At 39.7% G+C, this 26,637-nt stretch overlaps 3 protein-coding genes across 8 annotated transcripts in view; 1 reads left to right on the plus strand and 2 right to left on the minus strand.

Moving 5' to 3' along the window:
• The window catches only part of LOC129775712 (uncharacterized), a 63,532-nt gene that overhangs the window by 30,229 nt on the left and 6,666 nt on the right, over positions 1-26,637 (plus strand). For all 6 annotated transcript variants that reach the window (XM_055780744.1, XM_055780745.1, XM_055780746.1 and 3 more), the window contains 3 exons: positions 23,676-23,925; positions 23,981-24,129; positions 24,206-24,368. In XM_055780744.1, the coding sequence (XP_055636719.1) occupies positions 23,676-23,925; positions 23,981-24,129; positions 24,206-24,368 (562 nt within the window). The remainder of the gene's footprint in view (positions 1-23,675; positions 23,926-23,980; positions 24,130-24,205; positions 24,369-26,637) is intronic.
• Positions 1,597-2,100, minus strand: LOC129775713 (larval cuticle protein 1-like). The gene has a single exon (XM_055780750.1). The coding sequence runs from the start codon at positions 2,055-2,057 to the stop codon at positions 1,701-1,703; it is 357 nt and encodes a 118-aa protein (XP_055636725.1). The 5' UTR covers positions 2,058-2,100; the 3' UTR covers positions 1,597-1,700.
• On the minus strand, positions 8,848-9,913 carry LOC129775714 (larval cuticle protein 65Ag1-like). The gene has a single exon (XM_055780751.1). The coding sequence runs from the start codon at positions 9,868-9,870 to the stop codon at positions 9,517-9,519; it is 354 nt and encodes a 117-aa protein (XP_055636726.1). The 5' UTR covers positions 9,871-9,913; the 3' UTR covers positions 8,848-9,516.

A 26,637-nucleotide genomic window follows, 5' to 3' on the forward strand; every position in this document is an offset into this window, starting at 1 on the left:
AATGGCACTTGTTTACTTTTGTTCTTAGTAATCAACGGAGATTTTTGTCCTGGGGTCATTCACTTGCTTTTTTCAAACCTTTCCAAGCAGAAAATCCAGAAGCATATAAAATAAATTCAGCAACAAAACCACTTTTACTTCAAATTCTGGAGAACTTCAAGTAGATTAATCAAGATCTTTCAAACAATCACTTCACAAATCGTAGGTTTACCGGTTACTAACTGTTTCAATAATTAGTTTTATGGATATGGTTTGAGTCACAACCAAAACAAAGCTGAAATTAACAAATTGAGTTTTTACAGTTCCGTTTTTGTAGACGAACATTCAATCAACGGTTTATCAAGACTATTATCATTTCTAAACTTATAAAATTTAGTTCGCAGTTACGCAATATATTCACTGTTCACATTTATTAAAGTAAACTTCAAAATCTCAAAGAATTGCGCCATATGACAATACCAATTAGAATAAACATTGAATATGTCATTAAACTTTACTGTTAAACTGTCATGGTTGTGAAGACATTTGAAGACATTTTTCGTACCATGAGAAGACATTTGAAAAAATCGCCTGGCATCCCTGGACACGAATCTTAGAATACATTTGAAAAAAATTACAATTCAATGCTAAAGTAAAATGTATGAACGATGTGTTCCGATGAACAGTTGCAATTATAATTATATGAAGAAGGTGTATTTGCATATGAAGTAAAATACTGATTATACGCGAGCGTAACATGAGCAAATTTATATTCATGTTGAAGAGCCTTAACCCTCCTCTTCGTTGGCCGAGGCATTTTTATTGAATGTATTACTTTTCCGTTTACTATTTTTGAAAGCATAAGCAGCCGTAGCAGTGTTCCGAGCTCAGCAATACAATTTTCTTAACCAATGTGAAAGTTGCTAAAGCTTACATTATAGACCCATTAAACGTAAAAATAATAATTGTATTGATATCAACACAATTTTATTTTATTGATTTCCATGACATTAAACGCAATGACTCAGGAATAACATTTTATCGAGTGGTTTTTCTAATTGTTTCGATTATATTGTGTGGCATCAGTATCGAAAAAATAACGATGCTTTCACCAATATAAACAAAACCATTGCGGAAAATTGATAAATGAAAATTTAACGTTCAGAGCATTAGCTCGAATTTTCCGACGTTTTTCACTATGCAGTGCGACAGCAGATGAGACTTTAATATCTTGTGAGTAATCGATTAGAGTTTGGTTGATATTTCTTGATGGGAAGCGTGCGAAAACGATCATTTTCTTCACACTGTTTCACAAAATTATTGATTTTCGGGCGAGGGGTAAGTGAGGGAGATGAAAGAAATGAGCGCCATTGTGGCTGCCATTTGTGGCTTTCTTCCACCTTAGCCTTAAATCACATACTGGCTTGTGAGCTGGTATGAACTATTAGACACCAGAGCATGAGCATAATTTAGGCGATGCTTTACGACAATATGCATCGTGGGTACGAACCCACGTTTCCACATCGCACTTGAGAACACATGGGAAATGTTTTATTTCATAACTCTCACTCAGAATATTGTTTTGGAAACGGAAATAGTGCAATAAAAAATCAAAAGTTCAGTTTGTCACATCACACTTTATTTTCACAAAACATTCAAACACAACAACATCCTCGCTGACCGCGCTTTCGAATTCAGTTTTATCACAATAACTCAGTCACTTATGGCCCAACTGGCAAATGGTCACCCTCGGCGTGGAATCCGTTCTCATCGGCCGTCCAGTGAACAGTGATCGGAGTGCCATCGGGAGCGGTATACGAGTAGCTTCCACGTTGCACCGAAACTACGGCCTCCTCGGTTCCCTTTCCATCCTCCCGTTGCACCTGCAGCACTCGGATATCTCCCTGATCCTCAACTTTGATGCCATTGCCCGATTCGAAGTCGAAACGGAAACTACCATCCGGGGACCGATCCACATTTTGTGACAGAATTGGCACTGGCTCTTCGGGGCGCTGCTGGGGTGCAGCGCATACCATTGCTACGCAAGCAATGGCCAACAATACTGCACAGAGTTTCATTTTTTGTTTGTGGCTTAAATTTTAGTCCTGCTCACCGTACGAAATATGATCTAATAGTACTACGGCAAGCACCCAAATACGAATCTTTTATATAGAAAATCTCCCCCTCGAGGCGACCTGTTCACCTTGGAACGAAGTGTTAATTTTACAAAACTAGGTAAAGCACTGGGAGTTTCTCCGAATCGGCGAAGAAGATGCCACGAAAGTTCCGATTAACAAAAATGATAACTAGAAAGCAATGATGCGGCTGATTATGAATAATTTCAAGGTGGTCAGCATTTTGGCGATCAGCATTTTGAAATGAAGAACAACATATCTGTTGAAGTTTTGAATACGCGGCGGCGTCAATGACATCGCGGGAGTTCATCATAATTGGGAGATACTTTAGCAGATGACAGATAGCGGTTATGAAATCTCCAACAATGAAACGATGTTTCAATGGTTTTTATGAATGTACAACTTTTTGGTATTGTCCAGCACTACTAATAGTGTTCATCATCGATTTCTAGATGTCTGGGAATATTTATTCCGATGTTCTTTATATGTTGGTTCTTGACATTTAGCTGTGATATGTTGTATATGAATAAACCAGTTTTATTTTCGAATTTATACATAAAAGATCCACACATACCCAATTCGATTCGATTGATTTAAATATGTCCAATGCTAATATAAGTTTTGTCGAATTCATTGAATTCATTCGTGATGAGAATGCCCAATATTCTGAACAAATGCACAAACAATTTGACCTTCTGTCCATTTAAATTCCTCCATGTAGTTAATGATCGCTTTATTGGTTATGAGTAGAAGTTCAACAATGTAACTTAAAATCCATTATAAATTATTGTATATTAACGAAAGCCCAGCATAAATTTCGTGTACTGCAACATCACCGGTGATGTCATTTCTGTGCAGCTATAGACTTAACTATATTCTACTGAATTGTGACATATTTTGAATAACTAATTTCAAGGTTGTCTTGTCGTTTGTTCATCCAGCAGCTTATATGCAGCAGAATGCGGGCGAAAAACATATGGGATGACTGAATAAAGTTATCTGTTGCAAATGTTTTCTCCACGTTTTAAATACACCGGCCAAATGGCATATTTTGTTTACTCTTCTCCAGAAAATCGTTCTCAACACGTGGGCATATGATGGGTAAATGCGAAATTTTGGCACCCGTAACATCATTTTCAAAAATCACAATAAACCATTCGATTCTTAGCGGATTTTGCTTCAATTCTAAAACGAATATAACAATACTGTCATCTAAAATAAAGAAGGGTTTATTTCCACACAAATAATGAAATTTTTCTAACTCTCGGTTTCTGAATTACAGATTTCTCTACATAACCCAGTACATTCTCACGAAACAAAAATGCTTTCCCTATTTTTTGGTTCTCTCGTATTCTTTGCATATTCAAATTGGCCAATTTTTATACAGTGATTCAATCTCGTAATCGTACCCCACCATGCAGATCTTTTTCCACTACTTTTGAGCTTGAGCTTGAGCTTGGGTAGACTGTACAATTCGTAGTTGCTCTCCGTGATAAACCTGAACCAATCAAATTGCATAAAGAACACACAGAATGGCGCTTGGGACTAGCAAATCAATCTCGTTGTGCAATTTTCGGTGATTCGAGCTTAAAATGGTCAATAACGGCGCCGGCCACGTCCTTACAGCCTGAGACGAACCAGCCCAGGAGGCTGAAAGTCTCAAAAATAAAGAATAAAAAAAACGTCCTTACTGTCACCAGAGGAAGGGAAGGAATGTTAGTATGATATTCGCCGCCCGAAGGCCAGAAGGGTCGCCTCTATAGCGTGGTTTCCTAGCGTTTATCATGGAAGGGATGTTTGTTAGTGGGATAGGTTAAAAATCAGGATTCACTGCGGTAAGTGTTGTGATTCTGTAAACGCTAACTCTAAACTACTCGACGAAACGAAATCTCAAAAATCGAAGTTATTTAAGGTAATACACTGCGGGACGTACGATTCTATACTTTCTAGAATATTATAACAATGAATATGATACGATTACATATGATTTCGACACCCGACAATGGAGGTTATCTATGAGAAACCTGAGAAGGTCACCGAGAAACTCCTCTACAATAAGAAGGATCTACAATACATATCTCGGACTGTGGAAACCTGAAAAGGTAACCGAAAAAAATCTTTATACTCTATTATTCATCGTACGTACTATTCGTTGAAATTACTCTCCGCGTTATGTTTGGGAATAATGAAGGAATGGAAGAATTATAAAGCCAAAGAATGAAAGAATTAAAAAAAAAAGAATTGAATAATCAATGAATTAAAGAACTGAAGAATTAAAGAATGAATACAAAAATTAAAATGGAATCAAGAAACACGCAAACACTCAATTTTATGCATCGGCATATTATGTCGATGAATACTTGATATGTAGTGGATTAAACTGCAAAACAAACACATAAAAACGCAGTTCCATTCATTATCTGAGATCTGAGACCGAAACTCTGGAAAATGTACCAATCCACTTCAGATCTCGAATTTGGAATAGAGTTAAAGTAATGAAGTTTGAAACTGTCTCACTGGGGAGTTTTCAATCCTTTATCAGAAATCCGAATATACGAATTGTAATTCAAAATAGAAACACAAAATTATAAAATAATATTATAAAACGTTCACAATATATTGGGTTGGGGAAAAAGAAATGTCGTATTTCTGATCGAAATTTGACGCTTTATTTAACATACATAAAATTATCCAATTTAAATCAAATATGTGCCGTTTTGTTCGCAAACTTGTTGCCAAGGCAACTTCATCGGGTCCATAAACTACACGATTTTTTTCGGCCGCCTTCGTTGCAGTTTTACCTCGCATGTAGTAAAAACGTAAAATATGGCGAATTTCTTGCTTGGTGGACTCCATCTTTGACGCGCTATAACTTGAGACTGAAAAGGACAATCACAACACTGTCAAAACGACACTTGTAGCACAGATTGTCATCTTTAAATAGCCGTATAGTATGACCCGATGCGATAAGTATAACACCAGATATGTTTAAGTGTTGCCATATATTGACAATATACGACATTTGCCAGTATTTGGCTTCCTATTGAGATGCAGCTGATCGTTAATCAGCAACGCCCCTTGTCTGTACCCCATATCTAGCGTGGTGCGTCTTTCTCGACTCGAGGAACCCAGGATAGAATGATCACTAGCCGGCGCAATCATCAGCTCGTGTAGAGTTGTCATGAGCGATACAACCTTTGGCTCTTGTTGAATCATCAGGGGACTGCACAACCTTCGGCCCGTGTATCTGTAAAGAGTGTGTATCTCAGTGTGTAATTTTGCAGTGCGATAAAAAGGTGATAATCGATTGGTGCCAGGTTAGGACTATAGGGTGGATGCATTGAAACTTCCCAATGAAGCTGAATTGAATTGTGGGGCCTTGCGTTGTTATGATGGAACACAACACCTCTTCTGTTGACCAATTCTGGACTTTTCTGATCAATCGCTAGCGTCAAACGGTCCATTTGTTGACTGTAGAGATCTTAATTTAATGTTTTGCACTGAAAAAAAAATCAAAAAAAATGAAAAAAAAAACAATTTTTTTTTTATAAATTAAAATGCACGTATTTTATAGTTGCAGTATCGGCACCATAAACACCATTCACAATTATAGCGGCCTCGCTTGCATTTTCGCATTTATAAAAAAATGTGTAAAATGTACCGAATTTTCTCTTTGTTGACCTCCATTGTTAGCACCCTGTAACTCACAAATGAATGGAACTAACAAAAAACAGCAAGAATTTTTTTTAGTGTGAAATGTCACCTTTACAACGAGCGTAAACCTGAAATTGTATGATCGATATTACACGAGATATTTGTCACCAAAAACCAGCTACCGAGAAAATAGTGGATAACTTTTTCCCCAACCTAATATTATAAAGACTAGTTTTGGTAGAAGTATTAGGAGATTTATACTGAAAAATATAAGGGCCAATTAGAAGTTCAATCAATAAAGAGTTTTGCGATTGGACCCACAAACTCTCGCCTTATAAGAAAACGTCAATGTTCTAAAGTATCCATATCAAAAACTCAATTTTGGGCGGAACGAAGTAGTATTCAAATAAAAATGTCAAAATAATTATTCTTTAAATGAATCCCAATTCATGGCAGATAACACTATTTTTCTATTTATCTGTATTTTATTTCAATACATATTTTCACACCCTTCTAAAACACACACTGTATTAGCAAAACTATTAGAAATTTCAAGCGCCTAATAATTTGGGGATCATCCAAAGTTAATAAAATTGGCGAACTGAAAGGTTCTTGTATATCTTTTCGAGTTTTCATCTCAATGCATAAAGGATATATTATGCATTGTGCTGCATAATGCTATATAATCTGGCAGATGGTCGGACTGGACCGGACAACCTCGAAATTGGTTATTCAAAATATTCCAGAACTTCGTATACCATGCATGAAGCTAAAGCGACACATATGACATCACCGATCGTGCAGGAGCCATAGAATTTTGGCTGTTTTTTTGCAAGACAGCATACACGATCTCAAAGTGAACAGTTTATACGTTTATCATACTTACTGAACAATTTCACGTTACTCTATTACATCAAATGTTCATTTCATATATTCAAGTTCATTTTCATTCATAATTTCTATATTTACTTCATGCTCATAAAATGTTTCTTTCAGCTTTTGTACATGACAGGGATGGTATGCTCTCAAAAGTTAAAATTTTCAAATTAAAACAATTTTTTTCAAACTCATATTGTTACATATTGCTTGAAAATCTATGCATATGGATATGAAGACTGTTGTAAAAAACTGTTGTATAAGAAGAAGAAGAAAGGTAAAGACAGACATCTTAAGGTAAAGGTAGAAGCTAGCCACAAATGGCTGCCACGATGGCGCTCATTTCTTTCATCTCCCTCCCTCACCCCTCGCCGGAAAATCAATAATTTTGCGAAAGAGTGTGAAGAAAATGATCGTTTTCGCACACTTCCCATCAAGTAATATCAACCAAACTCTAATCGATTACTCACAAGATATTCAATCTTCATCTGTTGTCGCACTGTATAGTGAAAAACGTAGGAAAACTCGAGCTAGTACTCTGAAAGTTAAATTTTCATTTTTCAATTTTCGGCAATGGTTTTGTTTGTATTGGTGAAAGCGTCGTTATTTTTTCGACACTGATGCCAGAAACCAGCTATAAAAACCACTCGATAAAATGTTATTCCTGAGTCATGGCGTTTCATGGCATGAAAATCAATAGAATAAAATTGTGTTGATATCAATACAATTATTATTTTTACGTTTAATGGATCTATGATGAAAGTTTTAGCAACTTTAACATTGGTTAAGAAAATTGTATTGCAGAGCTCGGAACACTGCCACGACTGCCTATGCTTTCAAAAACAGTAAACGGAAAAGTATTACATTCAATCAAAATGCCTCGTCCAACGAAAAGAAGGGTTAAGGCTCTCCAACGTAAATATGTGAAAATAATACGATCCACGAAGGAAAATATTGAGGAATTATCAAGATCGAGTTACTATGCAGAAGAACTTGTTAATACCAAAAAAAGCCCCAATTCACATGTGTTATAAATGTGCTCATGTTACGCTCGCGTATAATCGGAATTTTACTTCATATGCAAATGCACCTTCTATATATATTTTATTTGGGTTGGGTTGCCATTGGGTTGCCAGGCTTCTAAGCTTCTAAGGAACGTGAAACTCATGGAGTTTTGTAAGCTTTGAAGAACGAACGGTTTTAAAGGGCAACACTACCTACTATCACGGTACGGTGGACAACATTTGGTGTTCTCGGAAAAAATGTTATTTGTCAGTCTTACAGTATCCAAAACGACAAATTATGGGCCTGCAGTTCAAGGGATATCCCAGATAGATAGATTCGTTGCATTGAGAAAGGTGTTTAAAGTAACACTTTATAATACAAAATGGATGTTTCGCAGAATGTAGTGAAGCCAAATTATGCGGAATGTCGATGAAAAAATTGTACCGGAATGATCATTACATGTTTCAGCAGGACGGAGCGCCTTCTCATACTGTGATTCTGGATAAAACTGGTGTCGAGAAAATTTGACCGACTTTTTGGCCAAAGAGGGTCCACAATACCTAACCCCTTGTATTACTTCGTATGGTCATATATGCTGTCGAAGGTAAACGAGCGAAATGTATCTTTGGACCAATTCAAGGTCGTGATCCTCCGATTTTGGGACGAAATGCCTATGTGAGCCGTGCGTACCACCTGCGACGGGTTTGAAAAACGTTTGAAGCAACGAATTGAAGGATCTACCCACTTGCCTTCCTATTTCGTATGAAGATGCTTATTCTAGCACTGTTTTAACTCCCAAAACCCAAATAATTTACACTATATGACGCTCGTTTGAATAATTCACGGACTATAATTCGTTGATCTAGTAGTGACATTTTGTACCAATTCGCGTTGACCAACGTGAGCACCCTCCATAAGACTTGCACCGACCTTCTCAATCTTAGCTCCAAAGAATATCTTCAAATTTATATTTTTTTTTAATAAACTATTAATTTTCACGACTAAAAACAGTGGAAACTCTTTGAACTATCGAAATCCTCTACATGACGTATTCTGCCACAAAAAGAAAATGCTCCGTTCTTAAACACAAAACATTTCAACTGCGTATGGCCGTAAAACATTATCTCAATGGTTCGATTTTGATTTGTTTGGTGGAAGAAAACATTTTATCAATTTAATGTTCTAACAAGCTTATCCATCCGGCTAAGCCTCTGATAGTTCCACGCTCTGAATAGACTGCTCTTGATGCAAATGCACTTCAGTTGGCTAGGAAAAAAGTCGTCAAACAGCTGTCATTACGATACAGTAAAATCTCAAGCGCCTTGCTCCGGGTCGGATCGGCGGGGGCTTCTGTTTGTTTTCATTCGCGCCTGTGTATATTACGGCTGATTGTTTCATTTAACCCGCCTGGCACGGCACGAAGTGAAAATACAGCAATCAACTTGCGTAATATATCGTTGTTGTTTTTTTTTTTCTTTCAGTAGCTGGCCTATTTCAACTGAGAAATGAGGAACGATCGAATCTGTTATGTGGATGTAAATATTGATGCTGAGGGTCTAGTGTATTCTCCAGAGATGAACAAGTGCAGCAATCACGCGGCTGACTTGAGGTCAACTTGACCAAACGATCGTTAACTTGAATTGAGCGGTATTTGTCAAAACATTTTAGCGATTGTTGGGATACACTGATTTGGGGGGATTGAGAGTGGAATAAACTTGAATGCGTTTAATTTTAGTAGCATACATTGCGATTGATATTGCGAATATTTGGAGTGGTCTAAATAGAAAAGCTCGATTCTGTATTTGTAGTCATTCCTAACTCATTGTTGTTGTGAGTATTCGTGATGTGTTTCAATTGAACGTGTCCTTCAGGCGTGGGTTACCACAGGCAGATGGGCTCCCTCAGGTTGGAATCCGTTCTCATCGGCGGTATACTTCAACTCGATGTGGCTCCCGTCAGGTGACGGATAGGAAAAGCTTCCGGTTTGAACGAGTGCCTGTACCTCTTCGGTTCCACTGCCGTCAGCCTTCGACACATGGACTTTCTTAAACGATCCCTGATTCTGGGCCTTTATTCCATCTCCGGTTTCGAAAGAATATTGGAAGCTACCGTCAGGCTGTATGGCGGAATTTTCACTCACAATTGGCACCGGAGTGGGTCCCTGCGGTGCCGAGAAAACAACCGCGAACAGCGTCACAAATAGAACTACGAACAATTTCATTGTGAACGGTGAAATAAATCTGCTTTATAACGTAGCTGGCCGACTATATTGATACTGTAACTATTCAAGTGCTATTATTCGCTTTTATAGATCCAAAAGAAGTCCAAGATGTGCATAGCTAACGGCGAAGGTTGCACAACGCATGTGATAACTATTATCACCTTCAGTTCGCGCAAAGATGAACTTCAGCATCATTTTACACCTCCGCCCCAGCGATTGATATCCATGTGCAATGTTAGGGGGAATAGAATAAATTTTCATTGATTTGCACTGAGATGATGAGCAATAGTGTTAATTTCATAGGTACACAATGCAATTTTTCGTTGGAATTGTAACAAACGACGAATCAATCGATAGATTTGATCCGTAAATAAATCATCATCGCTTACAGTAATAATCTCTGATTTATTGTATAACTTCGACTTTTCATCGCAACCTTTCATCTTATAGGAACCATTTGATTTATTCGAGGATTTTTGTAGATTCAAGAAAGCCTAGATATAGTTTTTTTTCTCTCATTCGTTAATTTTAGGCTCATTAGCATTTTAGCTGTAACAGAATCGAATTTTAATCGTGTACGTGTCACATGTTTATCATATCTATAGTTAGCACATTACACAGTTGCCATTTTTCGGCGTAAGAGTATTCCCTTTTATACCATTCCATATGGTACATTTACACAGTAGCCATTTAGGCGTAAGAGTATTCCTTCTGTTCTTCCATTGTTCAGTTAGACCACCGGACAGCGGAGACAGTTGATCCGATGTTTCTTGTAGAGCAGAGCAGCAGGCTAAATCGATCTTATTTCGACCGTGGATCGATCTCCATCGATGATGATTGTTGCGTGGACGTAGTTATTCTGTAACAACACAAAGATGGCCAATTGAGGGCCCTGAGTTTTGAACTCACGGTAGTCCTATATCAACGTTGCGGTTATATCTTAGGTATAACCCACCCATAGTTTTTAAGGAGAGGAAAAGCTGCCGTTCTACATATTGAACTCATAAACAGATCGGATGCTAAGTTAACTTCTCCTTGCTCGCTGATGATGCGAGATAGTGATGGTGTTTTTCCACTCACCGATTTAGCAATCTCGGTGTCGGTGCTATTCCGGAAACGATTGTTAGAACGATCCCGGAAAGCAAAGTTCTAAGCAAATAATATGAATATAAAAATCTAAAAATCTTAAAACCCAAAAATCTGAAGCCCTAAAAATCTAATAATCTAAAAAATCTAAGGATCTAAAAAATTTTAAAATCTAAAAATCTAAAGAGCAAAAATCTGGAAATCTTGAAAAATCTAAAAATTTAAAATATAGAAATCTAAAAACCCAAAAAATTTGAAAACTGAAATTCTAAAAATCTAAACATCCAAAATCTAAAAATCTGAAGATCTAAAAATCTAGAAATCTAAAATCTAAAAATTTAAAAATCTAAAAATCTAAAAATCTAAAAATCTAAAAATCTAAAAATCTAAAAATCTAAAAATCTAAAAATCTAAAAATCTAAAAATCTAAAAATCTAAAAATCTAAAAATCTAAAAATCTAAAAATCTAAAAATCTAAAAATCTAAAAATCTAAAAAATTTAAAATCTAAGATATAGAAGTCTTAAAATACAAATATCTTCTTCTTCTTCAATGGCACTAACGTTCCTAGAGGAACTTCGCCGTCTCAACGTGGTATTACTTGCGTCATTTTAGTACTTAGTTGAGATTTCTATGCCAAATAACACGCCTTGAATGCATTATGAGTGGCAAGCTCTAGAAAAAAAAATTCTCTAAAAATTTAAAAATCTAAAAATATAAAAATTAAAATTAATGGTTCTCAAATGGGGATCAACACTAGGGTAGGAGCCTACCTGTTGGTCTCAAATGTTCCTATCTCACGCCTCCACGAAGATCATATGACGACATTTTTAGATCGGGCGTGAACTGGAAACACACACCTGGTCTTGGCTCCGAGAACGGGTGTCGAAAGTGGCTAAGTGAGGGGGTGCGAGCGAGTCAGAGCGCTATATCTCTCCCGGGGAAGGCCTCCCGGGTCATGGAGGCCTTGCCAACCCGCTGTCTCCCGGGCAAAGGAGATACACCCAGAAAATGGAGCTACGTTCACGAAGAATACTCAGAATGCGATCGCCCGAGGAGGGTCCCCGAACTGGAGCTGGTCCTGGAACGGGCGTAAGAGCGAGCGGCCAGCGGCTGGAGGGTGATGTGCAAGAGCGGGCCACCAGCCGGGTTCAACCCGAAGAGCTACCGCCACACGGAAACAGCAGCCATCGACATCACCAACGAAACGCTGCGCCTACGAGGCGTGTTGCGACTGTCAGACGACAGTCGTCCACACTTGTGGGTACTACTAGGCGACGGATCATGTGGACACATGAAATGAATGAATTCGTGATCCGCGCCTATTACATCTGCACTGCTTTGGAGACGGACATGAGCGGTCGCCCTCGAATACTCGCAATGTTCGAGGAAGCGTATCCAGAGTTCGTCGGGAGGCTTGACCAAAACGCGATGAACGCGAGGCGTAGAGCGATTGTACGCAACAATATGCTCTCCCAAACGCAAGTCGACGAGATCAAGCAGCAGGTGCAGAGAGAACTAAGCCTCAGAACAAGCAGAGCAAGCGATGTGTCGAGACGAAGTTCAGTACGGCTGAGCAATTCATTCGCGAGTGGGGCACGCGAATCAGCACCAGTGGAGGCCACAGTACAACAACCCCCTGAGCCGGAAGATCCACAGCCAGATCAACAACTACTACGCGATCTGGTCTTCCATTACGACGAGGCGATCTCACAGTTCCGCGACACGGACCCTTTGTCGCGCCCCAGGATCCCGAAGTTGCAGCATTCCCGCAGGCTGACAAGTGCAGTAAAGCTCATGAACGAGCACGTTCTTCCGCTGCACTTGGTTGATGCTGAGAACATGGAGGAGCTGCAACTGAAAGTTTACTGTGCTGCTGTGGCGACCGCCAAAAGTTTAGGATACCGTATTAGGCCAAGAGGCGGACTGCTCCAACATCTCCGTGAAAGGCGTGAGCCTCCATGGCGAAGGAGATTGGAGCAACGGATCCTAAACAAGCGCGCCGCAATTGGAGGACTGATGGCGTACAAAAGAGGCAGCAGATCGGCGAAATTATGTCGTCAAGTTGCTGTGATCGTGCGGCCTACTGAACTTCGCCAGCTGGGAGCTCACCAGCTGACGGAAAAACTCGACACACTGGTACAGCAATTGAGCGTCCTAACTAAACGGCTGAAACGTTACTCTGACTCTGCAAAGCGCCAGGAACAAAATCGGATGTTCAGAGATAACGAAAAGGCGTTCTACGACCACATTAGCGACGAGAAGCCCGACTACCGCGAAGGTTTGCCAGATATTAGCGATGTGACGAACTTCTGGGCTGGTATTTGGGAGACCCCAGTAGAACATCGCGACGGGCAAATGTGGTTAAGACGGGAGGAGGAGAGTTGTGGTGAAATTGGAGAGATGCCAGCTATCATCGTCGGAGAGAACGATGTCCGCGAAGCCTCGCGGTACCTGAGGAACTGGGCAGCACCGGGCCCCGATGGTGTCCAGAACTTTTGGCACAAGAAGCTGACCGTCGCACATCCAAAGATAGCTGAGTGCTTCAACAAGGTGCTACGTGACCCACACAACCTTCCTGAATTCGCCACCCGTGGCGTCACCTTCCTCCTCCCGAAAGACAGCAACACATTGAACCCATCAAAGTACAGACCGATAACGTGCCTATCGAGTCTGTACAAAATACTGAGCAGCATAATTACCGCCAAAGTTTCTGCTCACTGCGAACAGCATCACATCATCGCAGAAGAGCAGAAAGGATGCAGGAAAAATACGCATGGCTGCAAAGACCAGGCCATCATCGACGCAGCCATAGTCGGCCAGGCGGTATATAACCAGCGGAACCTAAGTATGGCCTACATCGATTACAGGAAGGCTTATGACTCCATACCTCACTCGTTTCTCGTCCGGGTATTGGAGCTCTACAAAATTGATCCCGTCGTCGTTAGGTTCCTGCAGCATGCGATGAGGCAGTGGAGTACGTCTCTGCACCTCAGTGATGGGGAAAATGTGTTGCAGTCTAGAACGCTGCAGATAAAGAGGGGGATATTCCAAGGCGACTCTTTCAGCCCGCTTTGGTTTTGTCTGGCACTGAACCCCCTCAGTAGGACGCTCAATAGAAACGGTCATGGCTATAAAATAAGGTATGGCGACGGCGCCCACGAAGAAGTGACCCATACCTTTTACATGGACGATCTCAAGGTCTACGCTGATTCACGTCAGCGTCTAGGTGTAGCTATCCGGGTTGTCGAAGACATAAGCAGGGACATCTGTATGGAGTTCGGCCTCGACAAGTGTCGCTGTGTCCACCTGCTGAAAGGACAACTTACCGAATCCGGAGGCTACGAGGTCTATGACGGCGAGTTTATAAGAGACATGGTTCGTGGCGAATCCTATAAATATCTTGGATTCCGACAGCTCACCGGGATTCGCCACTCCGACATCAAGACGGAGCTGCGAGACAAGTTCTTGAGTCGAGTGAACTGTGTCCTGAGGACTTTCCTCAACGCGGGGAACAAGGTACGCGCGATCAACACATTCGCGGTTCCCCTGCTGACCTTCAGTTTTGGTGTAGTCAAATGGAGCAAAACTAACCTAGAGGACCTTGAGAGGAGGATGAGGAAAGCATTCAAAGAGGCCGGAATGCACCATCCTCAATCGGCACTGGAGAGAGTTTCACTACCACGCAAAGAAGGGGGACTTGGAATCGTCGACATTTCTGCACTGTGTGTTGCCCAGGTACGACAACTGCGCGAGTACTTCGCAGAACGCGCCAACCAAAACGCGCTATACCGGGCTGTCTGCGCCGCCGACAGAGGATACAGCGCTCTGCACTTGGCGCAAGCGGAGTACCAACTCAACTGCAATCTGCAGACAGTGGAGGAGAAGATTGCAGCTTGGAAGCAGAAGGCAGTGCATGGTGCCCACCCCCATCAACTGGATCGGCCACACGTCGACAAGGCCGCATCTAATCTGTGGCTAACGCGTGGTGAACTCTCTTCAGTAGTAGAAGCCGACATGATAGCCATCCAGGACAGGATAATGCCGACGAGAAACTGCAGGCGGTACGTCTGGCATCAAGACGTTGATGACATTTGCCGGATGTGCCATCAACCAGGTGAAAACATAGAGCACATTATGGGAGGTTGTCCCGTTTTGGCCAACGCAGCCTACACCGAGCGCCACAACAACGTGGCCCGTATTGTTCATCGACAACTGGCGCTCCAATGTGCTCTACTGGAAGACAAAGTACCAAACTACCGGTACCTGCTTGCACCTGTCCTGGAAAATGACCGTTTCAAGCTGTACTGGGATCGCACTGTTCTGACCGACCTCTCGATCCACCACAACCGCCCAGATATAATGGTTTACGACAAGAGCGACCGCAAAGTCACCATCATCGATGTCGCTATTCCACTGAACCAGAATCTGGAGGAGACCCACGGTCGCAAAATCTGCAAGTACCGACCATTGGCCGTGGAGCTCAAGGAACTGTGGGGGCTAAGGGAGGTCCCAAGAATTGTTCCAGTCGTTCTCTCTGGAACTGGAATTATCCCGAAGACACTTCTGGAAGCGCTAAAGGTGTTGAACATCGAGAAGGAATTGGCCGGCATCCAAAAGTCGGTCATCCTTAGCACCTGCGCGATTGTCCGACAATTCCTCGGTCAGGACTAAAACAGCACGAGCATGCAGATACGTGCATTCCGCAGAGCCTAGTCCCCCTTTGGCATTCAGAAGCCCGGGGGCAGGTGAAAATTCTGGCTAGGTTCGCCTAGTTAAGAAGTGAGATAAGTCTGCCAATAAAAAAAATTAAAAAATCTGAAGATCTAAAAATCTAAGAATCTAATGATCTAAAAATCCAAATATTTAAAAATTTAAAACTCTAAAAATCTGAAAAAGTCTTAAAATCTAAGTAATTAAAATCTAAATATTATTATTAATAGTAAGAGTAATTATAATTGTATTAGTAATAGTCATAGTCATAGTCATAGTCATAATCATAGCCATAGTCAATTCGTCTCGTCGTCTCGTCGTCTCGCGCTCGTCTGCTCGTCTCGTTTTCTGAAATTGGACCCATAGTCATAGTGATAGTAATAGTAATAGTGATAGTAATAGTAATAGTAATAGTAATAGTAATAGTAATAGTAATAGTAATAGTAATAGTAATAGTAATAGTAATAGTAATAGTAATAGTAATAGTAATAGTAATAGTAATAGTAATAGTAATAGTAATAGTAATAGTAATAGTAATAGTAATAGTAATAGTAATAGTAATAGTAATAGTAATAGTAATAGTAATAGTAATAGTAATAGTAATAGTAATAGTAATAGTAATAGTAATAGTAATAGTAATAGTAATAGTAATAGTAATAGTAATAGTAATAGTAATAGTAATAGTAATAGTAATAGTAATAGTAATAGTAATAGTAATAGTAATAGTAATAGTAATAGTAATAGTAATAGTAATAGTAATAGTAATAGTAATAGTAATAGTAATAGTAATAGTAATAGTAATAGTAATAGTAATAGTAATAGTAATAGTAATAGTAATAGTAATAGTAATAGTAATAGTAATAGTAATAGTAATAGTAATAGTAATAGTAATAGTAATAGTAATAGTAATAGTAATAGTAATAGTAATAGTAATAGTAATAGTAATAGTAATAGTAATAGTAATAGTAATAGTAATAGTAATAGTAATAGTAATAGTAATAGTAATAGTAATAGTAATAGTAATAGTAATAGTAATAGTAATAGTAATAGTAATAGTAATAGTAATAGTAATAATAACTTGCACCAGTAACACCGGCTGAGTGTATCCTATGGCTCACCTTCCCTACTAACACATTCCTAAATTCCCAAGACATTTATGAGAGGTCATAGAGTTCTCTGCATCTCTCTTAAGTAAATGTCGAACTAACATTCCTCCCCTTTCCTCAGCAGTTGCAAGGACGTGGCCAGGACAATTCTTAACTGTTGGAGAAAGCATGCCTTCAGAGATATTACCAATCATCAGCAACGGATGGAGGCGAGCTTTTGACGTAACAGTTCTGAAATCGTACCACCTGCGATATTGTGCAACTTGCTCAATGCTAATGCTAATGCTAAAGGAAAAGCTGCCGTTCTACACATAGTTGTCCCATGTTACTTTTTGACGATTTTCACTTTTCTTCATAAAACGTTATTTTTATGCATAATCTTACGGAAAAACACAAAAAAACATATAGTTTGTTCCCAGCTTTTAAAAAAACAACATTAAGCTCAATTGTCCCATGTTGATATTCCATGCATAACTGTCCCACCATGTATTTTTTTGTAGATCCATATTGAATGTATCGGTTCAAAAATTTCATGTCAGACTTTCGGCAGGGCTAATGCATTCATTTCTGGTTTGGAAGAACGAACTAATTTTCAAACAAATAAGAAAAAGTTTAACAGAATACGTTTACACCTTGTTAGCGAATGTCTAATAACAATGAGATTTACATTCTGCGAAGGTGTTGCAGATCACTCATTTCTTCATAAAACGGTGTTTCTATGCAAAATCTTTCGGAAAAACACCAAAAAAAAAAGTTTGTTCCCAGTATATCAAAAAACAACTTCAAGTTCAATTGTCCCATGTTGATATTCTAGACATAACAGTACTACAATGAATTTTTAAGCCCGTAATCAAGCTTGATTGATTCAGTAAGGGGATCTCATCACATTTCATTAAACAATAGTATAGTCCTTATAAAAAAACCCGGTGTATTGCTAAATTGAAATGCTTAAAGCATTTGGTAGACAAATATGCGAGAAAACTTTGATTGCGTTTTTCTCAATTGCTGATTTTGTAACATGGGACAACTATGCGTAGAACGGCAGAATAGCTAATAATCAGATGGAGCGAGGTCTAGGAAGTGGCTCTCAATTGAGAAAGGAGCTCCACCTTTCGAATCCCACCAAATGCACAAAATAACCTTCTTCGGATGAAGTCCAGGCTTCGTAACAGTTGAAGGTCTATTTTCTTCAGACCAAGTACGTTTTCGATGCACATTTCAGTATAAAATCCAAGTCTCGTCTCCAGTTGCAAGTCTCTTTATGAAAGGATCCTTTTTATGAGCAATTCCAAATGAAATCGTCCTAAAAATGCAGATTTCAAAAACATGTGTTTTTAATTCGAATGGAATTTTGTATTCCGTTCGGGTTGGAGGAAAAATGAGTTTTCCACAGCAATTGGGAATTTTGTGACTCAAGTGTAATTTTGATAATTTATACCTCAGAAACTATAAGTCGTACCGAAATAGTATCTTAGAAAGAGTTAAAGAGCATTGATGTTTAAACGTGAAAAAAATATACACTGAGAAAAAAATCAGTACTCTTTTTTTTATTTACGAAAAAAAACTTTAACTTACAATACCTACATTATGTATTTTTTATTTAATTTTTTTTTATTTTTTCATACCAAATAGAAATCATGTAGAAAATTCGAAAAATGAGTACAAGATGGTAAAACTATTTTTGACCAATTTTGTGGAACATCGTTTTTTTTTGAATTTTCGAAACATAAAGATACCGACTTCAGGTACAAGCAAGGCATAACGTAAACAAGTTAAGTATTTCTGTACCCCTAGCGTCCGGTTGAATCAACGAGGTGTATTTGTGTTTTTTTGGGATTTCAATTCTACTTTGAAAACTGTTCGTGTTTTGATTGTGCAAAATTTTTAATTTCTAATGCGATGAAGCATAACATGCCGCAAATTCGGCTCTCCATATTGAACTCTGCATAAAAAAATGAGACGACTTTATCATCAACGAAACATACTTTCTAAGAGCTCTGAGACGACTGAAATTGATGCCATAATCGGATGAGAGACCGGCCTGCATGTTTATATAAATACAGTCACTTAGTATCACTTCCACGTGGCGCGGAAGAAACTTATGGGGCAACCTAATATTTTCCTTGTTTCAGACAGATTATATTCCTTAGTTTTCTTATTGAAAGCGTCAGATAAATCTAGGAAATTCTAGCTTATCCGGAAAAATGTACTGATATCTGTATATCATATCTTACCGAAGATTCTAATCCTCGTTTTTATTTTTATTTCGCAAGTTCGCTTATTTAATCATTCTGATATTTAGCAAAATTTAAGAAGTAACTCTTCAGTAGAGATGTCCACAAAAAAATCGATTATTCACGTGGTTTTGTTGCTTGAAACAAAAAAAAAATTGAAAAAATCGAATTCAAATATCTTAACCTAAGGTTTGAAAAATCATTTTTCCCTTCTTTCCTAAAATGACTTGTTTAAAAAAATTATAACATTCAAACTACTAGGTAGATTCAGATTAACACTATACCAATTTGAAGCCAATTGTCTTCTTCGAAAAAATACCACACTTGCGTTAAAATTGGATTCTAGTCGCATAGATGTAGTCCAGTCGCATAGGAATACTAAACGAAAACTGAAATCATGAAAACTTTGAAAAATCATAACATAAAATCGAAAAGAAAAGTTGTGTAAAAAAACTCAGCTTTTAAGAAAAAATATAAAAAATATGGTGCCCTTCGTCCCGAAACCACGTAAACTATGAAAAACAATAAAAACAGGAATTACGAATACAAAATCCGCTTTTTTTCTATGTTTAATATTTTTTCAAACAAGATTATTGGCTTTAATATCGTGAAAGATGATGAAAAATTGAATATTTACCACAATGTTGAGGGTAAACACAAACGGGGTAAACGAAATGAACCACCATTAATTGCCCTTAATATTGCACCTTCAGATTGTCGCTTGTTCAAGTATCTGCAAAATTCTCCTCTACTATTTCAACATTACAAAAAGCTGCTCGATCAGTTTTTCGACGAGAAACTGAACAACTAAACTGGAATTTGGCATGGATTTTTTCAAGCTGCCTATAATAATGATGGTTTTATTTTTCCCTAAAAATCAGCACGCACATTAAGTTTCGTACAATTTCTGATGCAACAAAACCTGAGTCTTATACTAAAGCATATATCGAATAATGAATTCAAAGTCTTGTTGTGAACAATTAAAAACACTAGAAACATCAGAATTGAATAAAAACTACCAGGTCGAATACGACCTGATTATCAACACAAATATAAAAATGAAAACGAAAGCAACCATGATGTTCTGATGAACGGTTTGACGTTGCAGAACCGGTTTATAAAAAAATACAATCTTGAGGATTTAGTTTCAGAGGACCGCATTTTTCGCAAGGGCATCAATAGACATCAAATTGCCAGACCTTATTTGCTATCACGAATAGCTGTGGTCGAACATATTTTGAGAATAATTTGCAAGAATGAAGAACATTTGACGAGTTGGGTAGCGTAACTCAAATGATGGGTATATGAACAATAAACGACCAATGCCGATGATATATTAGGCTATCAAAAAAGTCCTGCGGTATTTCCGCGAGGTGTCGTTGTAAGCGCGTAGTTCTAGTTGTATTCCTTGTATCGAGTCATACTATAGCTTGTTGGAAAGGTATTTTTGCGCGCTACAGTGTTTTGTTTGGTTAAGTCGTTCGTGAGTTATAGTGTCGCAAATATGGAGCAAAATAAAGAGAAAATCCGACATATTTTACAGTACTACTATGACAAAGGCAAAAATGCATCTCAAGCTGCTAATAAAATTTGTGCAGTTTATGGAACCGATACAGTTTCCATTTCCACCGCACAACGATGGTTTCAACGTTTTCGTTCTGGTGTAGAGGTCGTCGAAGATGCGCCACGCTCCGGAAGGCCTGTCGTCGAAAATTGCGACAAAATCGCTGAATTAGCCGAGAAAGACCGGCATAGTAGCAGCCGTAGCATCGGCCAAGAGCTGGGGATAAGTCATCAAACCGTTATTAACCATTTGAAGAAGCTTGGATTCACAAAGAAGCTCGATGTATGGGTGCCACACACGTTGACGCAAAAAAAACATCTTTGACCGTATCGACGCATGTGAATCGCTGCTGAATCGCAACAAAATCGACCCGTTTCTGAAGCGGATGGTGCCTGGCGATGAAAAGTGGGTCACTTACGACAACGTGAAGCGCAAACGGTCGTGGTCGAAGCCCGCTGAGGCGGCTCAGACGGTGGCCAAGCCCTCATTAACGGCCAGGAAGGTTCTGCTGTGTGTTTGGTGGGATTGTCAAGGAATAATCTACTATGAGCTGCTTCCCTATGGCCAAACGCTCAATTAGGACCTGTACTGCCAACATCTGGACCGCTTGAAGATAGCACTCATGAAGAAGAGGCCATCTTTGATAAACAGAGGCCGCATTGTCTTCCATCAGGACAACGCCAGGCCACACACTTCTTTGGTGACGCTCCAACAGCTCCGGGAGCTCGGATGGGAGGTTCTTTTGCATCCGCCGTATAGTCCGGACCTTGCACCAAGTGACTACCACCTGTTTTTGTCCATGGCGAACAAGCTAGGTAGTCAGAAGAGGCCTGTGAAAATTGGCTATCCGAGTTTTTTGCCAATAAGGAAGCGAGCTTCTATAATAGGGGTATTAAAGGGTGTGTTTTTTTTTAACTTTTTTTAATTTAATTTTTAGGAATAATATCTTCAGCTTTCGCTTATAATCATATAAGAGTGTATAGATCACGTTGGCCATGCTTCATTGTCAATTTTTCGTAAATTTGGAAAAATGTCGTCGAACGAAAAAGAGCGTCGTGAATTAATCCTGTGCACTCATTTCGAGAATCCGGAGTTGTCACATCGGGACATCGGTAAGATGCTGGGAATCGTCCAATCCACGGTCAGCAGAGTACTAAAACGATACTTAGAGAACCTAACCATCGACCGGAAGGTGAAGAACGGCAAAAATGGATGCTCCGTCAGTGAAAAAGATCACAAGCGCGTAGTTAAGCAGTTTAGACGTGATCCGAGAAGTTCGGTCCGGGATGTCGCCAATAAGCTGAATTTGTCAGCGGGAGGGCCTGCGTACATACAAGGTTCAGAAGGCTCCTAACCGCGACGAAAGGCAAAACATGGTGGGGAAGACGCGAGCCCGGAAGCTGTACACCGAAATGCTGACGAAGCCGCATTGCCTGGTAATGGACGACGAAACCTACGTCAAAGCGGACTTTCGTCAGCTGCCGGGCCTGTTGTTCTTCTCCGCAGAGGACAAATTCAGCGTTCCGGGGGAGACTCGCAAGCAGAAACTATCCAAGTTTGCCAAAAAGTACATGGTGTGGCAAGCGATCTGCTCTTGCGGAAAGCGGAGCGCCCGCTTCGTGATGACCGGCACGGTAAACGGGCAGGTTTACCTTAAGGAGTGCCTACAGAAGCGCTTACTACCACTATTGAAGCAGCACGAGGGCCCGACCATCTTCTGGCCGGATCTCGCTTCGTGCCACTATTCAAAGGACGTGTTGGAGTGATACGAAGCCAACGGGGTCACCTTCGTGCCAAAGGAAATGAACCCGCCCAACGCGCCGGAGCTTCGCCCAATAGAGAAATATTGGGCGATTATGAAGCAGGCCCTCCGGAAGAACCCAAAAGTTGTCAAATCGGAGGCGGACTTCAAGAGAAAATGAATTTCTGTTCAAAAAAAACTACAACCTGACGTTGTACAGAACCTTATGGTTGGGGTAAAGAGGAAGGTGCGAGCATACGGGCTTGGGCTCGAAGTATGAATAAAAAGAAAATGCCAAAAGTTGTTTAATAGTTTTTATTTTACTGTCTAAAATGTTCAAAATGATCGGTCTACTGGGCGAATTTCTACAGCGTTTTTTTCCGTGATGCAATTTGATGTGACACACCCTTTATGAAGTTGGCATCTCGTTGGGAACAAGTCATCGAACAAAACGGCGCATATTTGACTTAAAACAAATGATTGTAACTAACTTTATGAACAAATGAAAATTCAAAAAAAATACCGCAGGTCTTTTTTGACAGCCTAATATTATTAATATGCAGCAATTTTGAATTATCATTGGAGTCATGTCCAATAATAGCTTTCATTGGTAAGAAAGATGACACAATGGCAACCTAATGACGCATTTGTGCTGTATGATACATACGGTATTACCTCAGCTTTTATTGATTCTTAAAAGAAATCAAATCCCATTCAAATTAACGAAGGTTGAAGATAAAAATATCAAAACTTATCATGTTACTCACAATTACTTTCAAGTTCATTTTTCATTCAAATTGTGGGCTTAATCCACGGTTGTCAAGTACATCTCCTATGTTGGCTAAAATACTATTGCCACAACAAAAACAACAGAACAGAAAATTCTTATCAGGGAGATGTTCTCATCTCGGCCTTATCGTTCCCAATCGCTCACTTGTCTTCATGTGATCTCCTCACAGCGATATTCCAGAAGACCGTATGAGGAATTCGATTAAGTTCAATTAAAAGGTACTTGTGAAGAATATGCAAGAATCGCGCAACAACCGGGGATAAATAAATGAATGGGTACAACGAATAATATATTGGCAGTGCAAAGATCAACTAGATCGCTTTGTCTGGCGTGTGCTAGTCAATTTTATGGCTTATCAAATGCACCGCATGAGCTCCGTACTCTGCGAGCACTTGTGGAGGTAAATTGAATTGAAGTGACGCTCGATGAACTTGCGTTAAGCGCACCCCATTTATATCAACATCGGTAACACTAATCAATGAAATCACTCACTACCGACATGTAACTGATAAGGAAACACATTTACTTATGTAACTTGTATGTTTTTTCTCGCCCTCTTTCTCCTCAACCAGGGAATTTAAAACATTTCGCGTCAAAAAGAAACGCGCATCGTCGCTAGGAGTTACAAAAACATCGGAAAGTCCACCACCGCTACGGAGGAATGAACATGATTTGCATTACAACACAATCAGTAATGCCTCGGCCTACCGGAACACGATCAATACCGTAGGACACAATCCACGGTACACGCAGTCCAACACAACCACTCCGCTGTTTCAACGCAACTCGTGTTACCGCAGCTCATTGCAGGACCAGTCGAGGGTATGTCTGATTCTGGATTAAGATATGAAATACTGAAATATTATCTTCCAAACAGAACAACGGAATTGGCCTCTATAGGAACGATCGCTATCGAAGCACAATCCAGAATGGGTACGCGACATATAGCGGTAACGGCATGGTTACATCGACCCCTCGGTCCCGATATGATAACGTCGCCACCAGCGGACGTGGAATGACTGCAGGGTAAACATAGAGTCAAATTTGTAACTTGTAACCTGCGATTAGCCAGCAACTTATCTCACACTTCTATCGCCGCCAGGGTTTCACAATCTAGTCTAAAAAGCACCAACCCCTTCGAAGAAGATGACCTCGATGATAGTGTCTCATTGGCCGAGAGCTGCATCAGTGCCGGCGGAACCGTGCGGCAAAGTATGACAAGGCCACGCAAGAAGCGACGAGCTCCTGCGCCTCCACCAAGATCGGTGAGTTGAACCATTAATGGGTTTGCGGAACTGGATGTTTTCCTTTTTGTGAACGTGATATTATAAGAGTATCAAATCATCTCAATACTTGGAAAAACAAGTCATGCAGTTGATCGAATTTTATGAATTTTGAACCAGCCATGTTGAAAATTTGTCGCTGACGCCTTCAAATCTATCGTGTAGGGTTACCCATTTCGTGGTTCAGACAGTGAAATAATACGAAACAGAAGAGATTTTTCCTTTTTTTTCGTTTCTGAAAAACATTTGAACTGTTCCTCAAACTATGGAATACGATGCCATTCAAACGCCCACCACGTGACTGCTCCATGACTCAATCATTAAGACGTTACCTTTCAATAATGTTTCCAAAATTTTGTTTTACCAACCTAAACGTTTGAATATTGTCCATGCTGGATATTTTTCCTTATTTTATTAGAATAATCGGGGAAATAATTGAACTGCGCCTAAATTAATTTTTTATTTCATTTAAGTTTATTTTGTTTAAAATTTAACTAGCCCTGCCACGCTTTGCTGTGTCACATTGAGGTTTTATAGCAAGGAAATGAGAAATGAGTATGCATATGTTTCATATGAATTTGCTTTTGAAATACTTGTAATACTTTGTTTTTATTATCTGCGAAGATATAAAGGCTAAAAACGGAAACGGAAACGCGCATTATACAGTTGAACAATCCGCATCCGAATATAAACCACACAATTTCAAAGATTGATCTTGAGCAACGCCAATCGAATGAAAATAATTGGATTTAAATTCATTATCAGGTACAATTTTAGTTTACGATTTTTCAAACACTTGTGAAATGTGTTGCTATCACATAGAATACATATTCAAAAATAGAAAGTTATTTACGTTCACAGCTTTATTTCAGAAGTGTGCTTTTTCATCTGGAAATCTTAAAGCTTCCAGAGGTGTTGGCAGTAGCAACAACATTCCTTGAAGTGGATTGTATACTAACGGGTGTTAAATAAAAAATGAGAATTTTTTCAATCACATATAAAAAAAAATTTTTTTTCATCGATTTCAGTATTTTTTTTATTAATAACATAATGTATTTTCTTCAAAAAAATGTCAGTGAATGTTTGAGTAAGGGCCGTGGTCTGCTGTTCGACGCAACTTTGTCGCGATGCTCTCACAAGAACGTTGTACGGCACTTACGTCCATTTTCCGGATACAATTCCGGATTCTTGTAGTCAGTTGCTTCGTGTCCTTAGCCCTCCAATTGTTTTTATACACTAGGGCACTGAGTGAGCCAAAGAAATCCTCTATTGGGCGGCACTGGGGCAAGTTTGTTGGGTTACGAGCTTTCGGCACGAACGGTATCTTTTTCTCCTCAAGATACGCCAGCGTCTTCTTGGCGTAATGGGAAGACGCCTTGTCCGGCCAGAAGACGTACTTCCCATCCACGTGATGCTCGTTCAGGAACGGCAGCAGAATTTTATCGAGGCACTCTTCTCGATAGATTTGTTGGTTGATTGCCAGACCGCACGGCTTAAACCAAGGCTTTGAAATGCCCAGGTCGGAAATGGCGATGTACAACATAACCTTTTTTCCAAACTTGTGCTTGAACTTGTATTTCACTTCAGGCGGTGTGGATGACTTGTCGCTGGAGTAGTAATTATCATTTCCTGGGATATGCGTTTCGGACAGCGGAAAATAGCTTTCGTCGTCCAGAACGAAAAACGTCCCGCGGTATTTTTTGGTCATCCACCGACACTGTGATTTAACCGTCTCAATCTGCTCCTCCGTGTACTCCGGCGACCTCGTCTTCTTCCTGCAGACGATTCCTTCCATCTTGAGGGTCCGATGGATCAATACGTGGGAGCAGCCATATTTCCGACCGGCGTCACGCAGGCTGGTTGCGTCTTTGTTGTCAAACAGCTTCTTTAACGATGTCTTCCTCTGCTTCGTCATTATCGTCACCGGATGACCACTTCCGACCTTCCGCTCTACGTTCAGGGAAACCAGGATACGATATACCGTACTGACAGGTACATTTTCTTCCTTAAAATGTGCCACCGTGAACTTTTTTCCTTGCTGGAAATGCGTTTCGTAGAACCGTACAATGCGTTCGCGGAGCACGTGCTGTTTCGACGCCATCTTTGCTTTGACTAAATTCAAACTAGCAAAACCAAACACGCCTACTGTTTCAAGGGAGCCCGAAGAGCTACTTTCTTGGAGAAAGAAAATTTTACGCTCTTTATTTGAGTTACTGAAAGGTATTGAAAAAATTCTCATTTTTTATTTAAC

Source organism: Toxorhynchites rutilus, chromosome 3 (genome assembly GCF_029784135.1).
Source record: "Toxorhynchites rutilus septentrionalis strain SRP chromosome 3, ASM2978413v1, whole genome shotgun sequence".
Taxonomy (NCBI): Eukaryota; Metazoa; Arthropoda; class Insecta; order Diptera; family Culicidae; genus Toxorhynchites; species Toxorhynchites rutilus.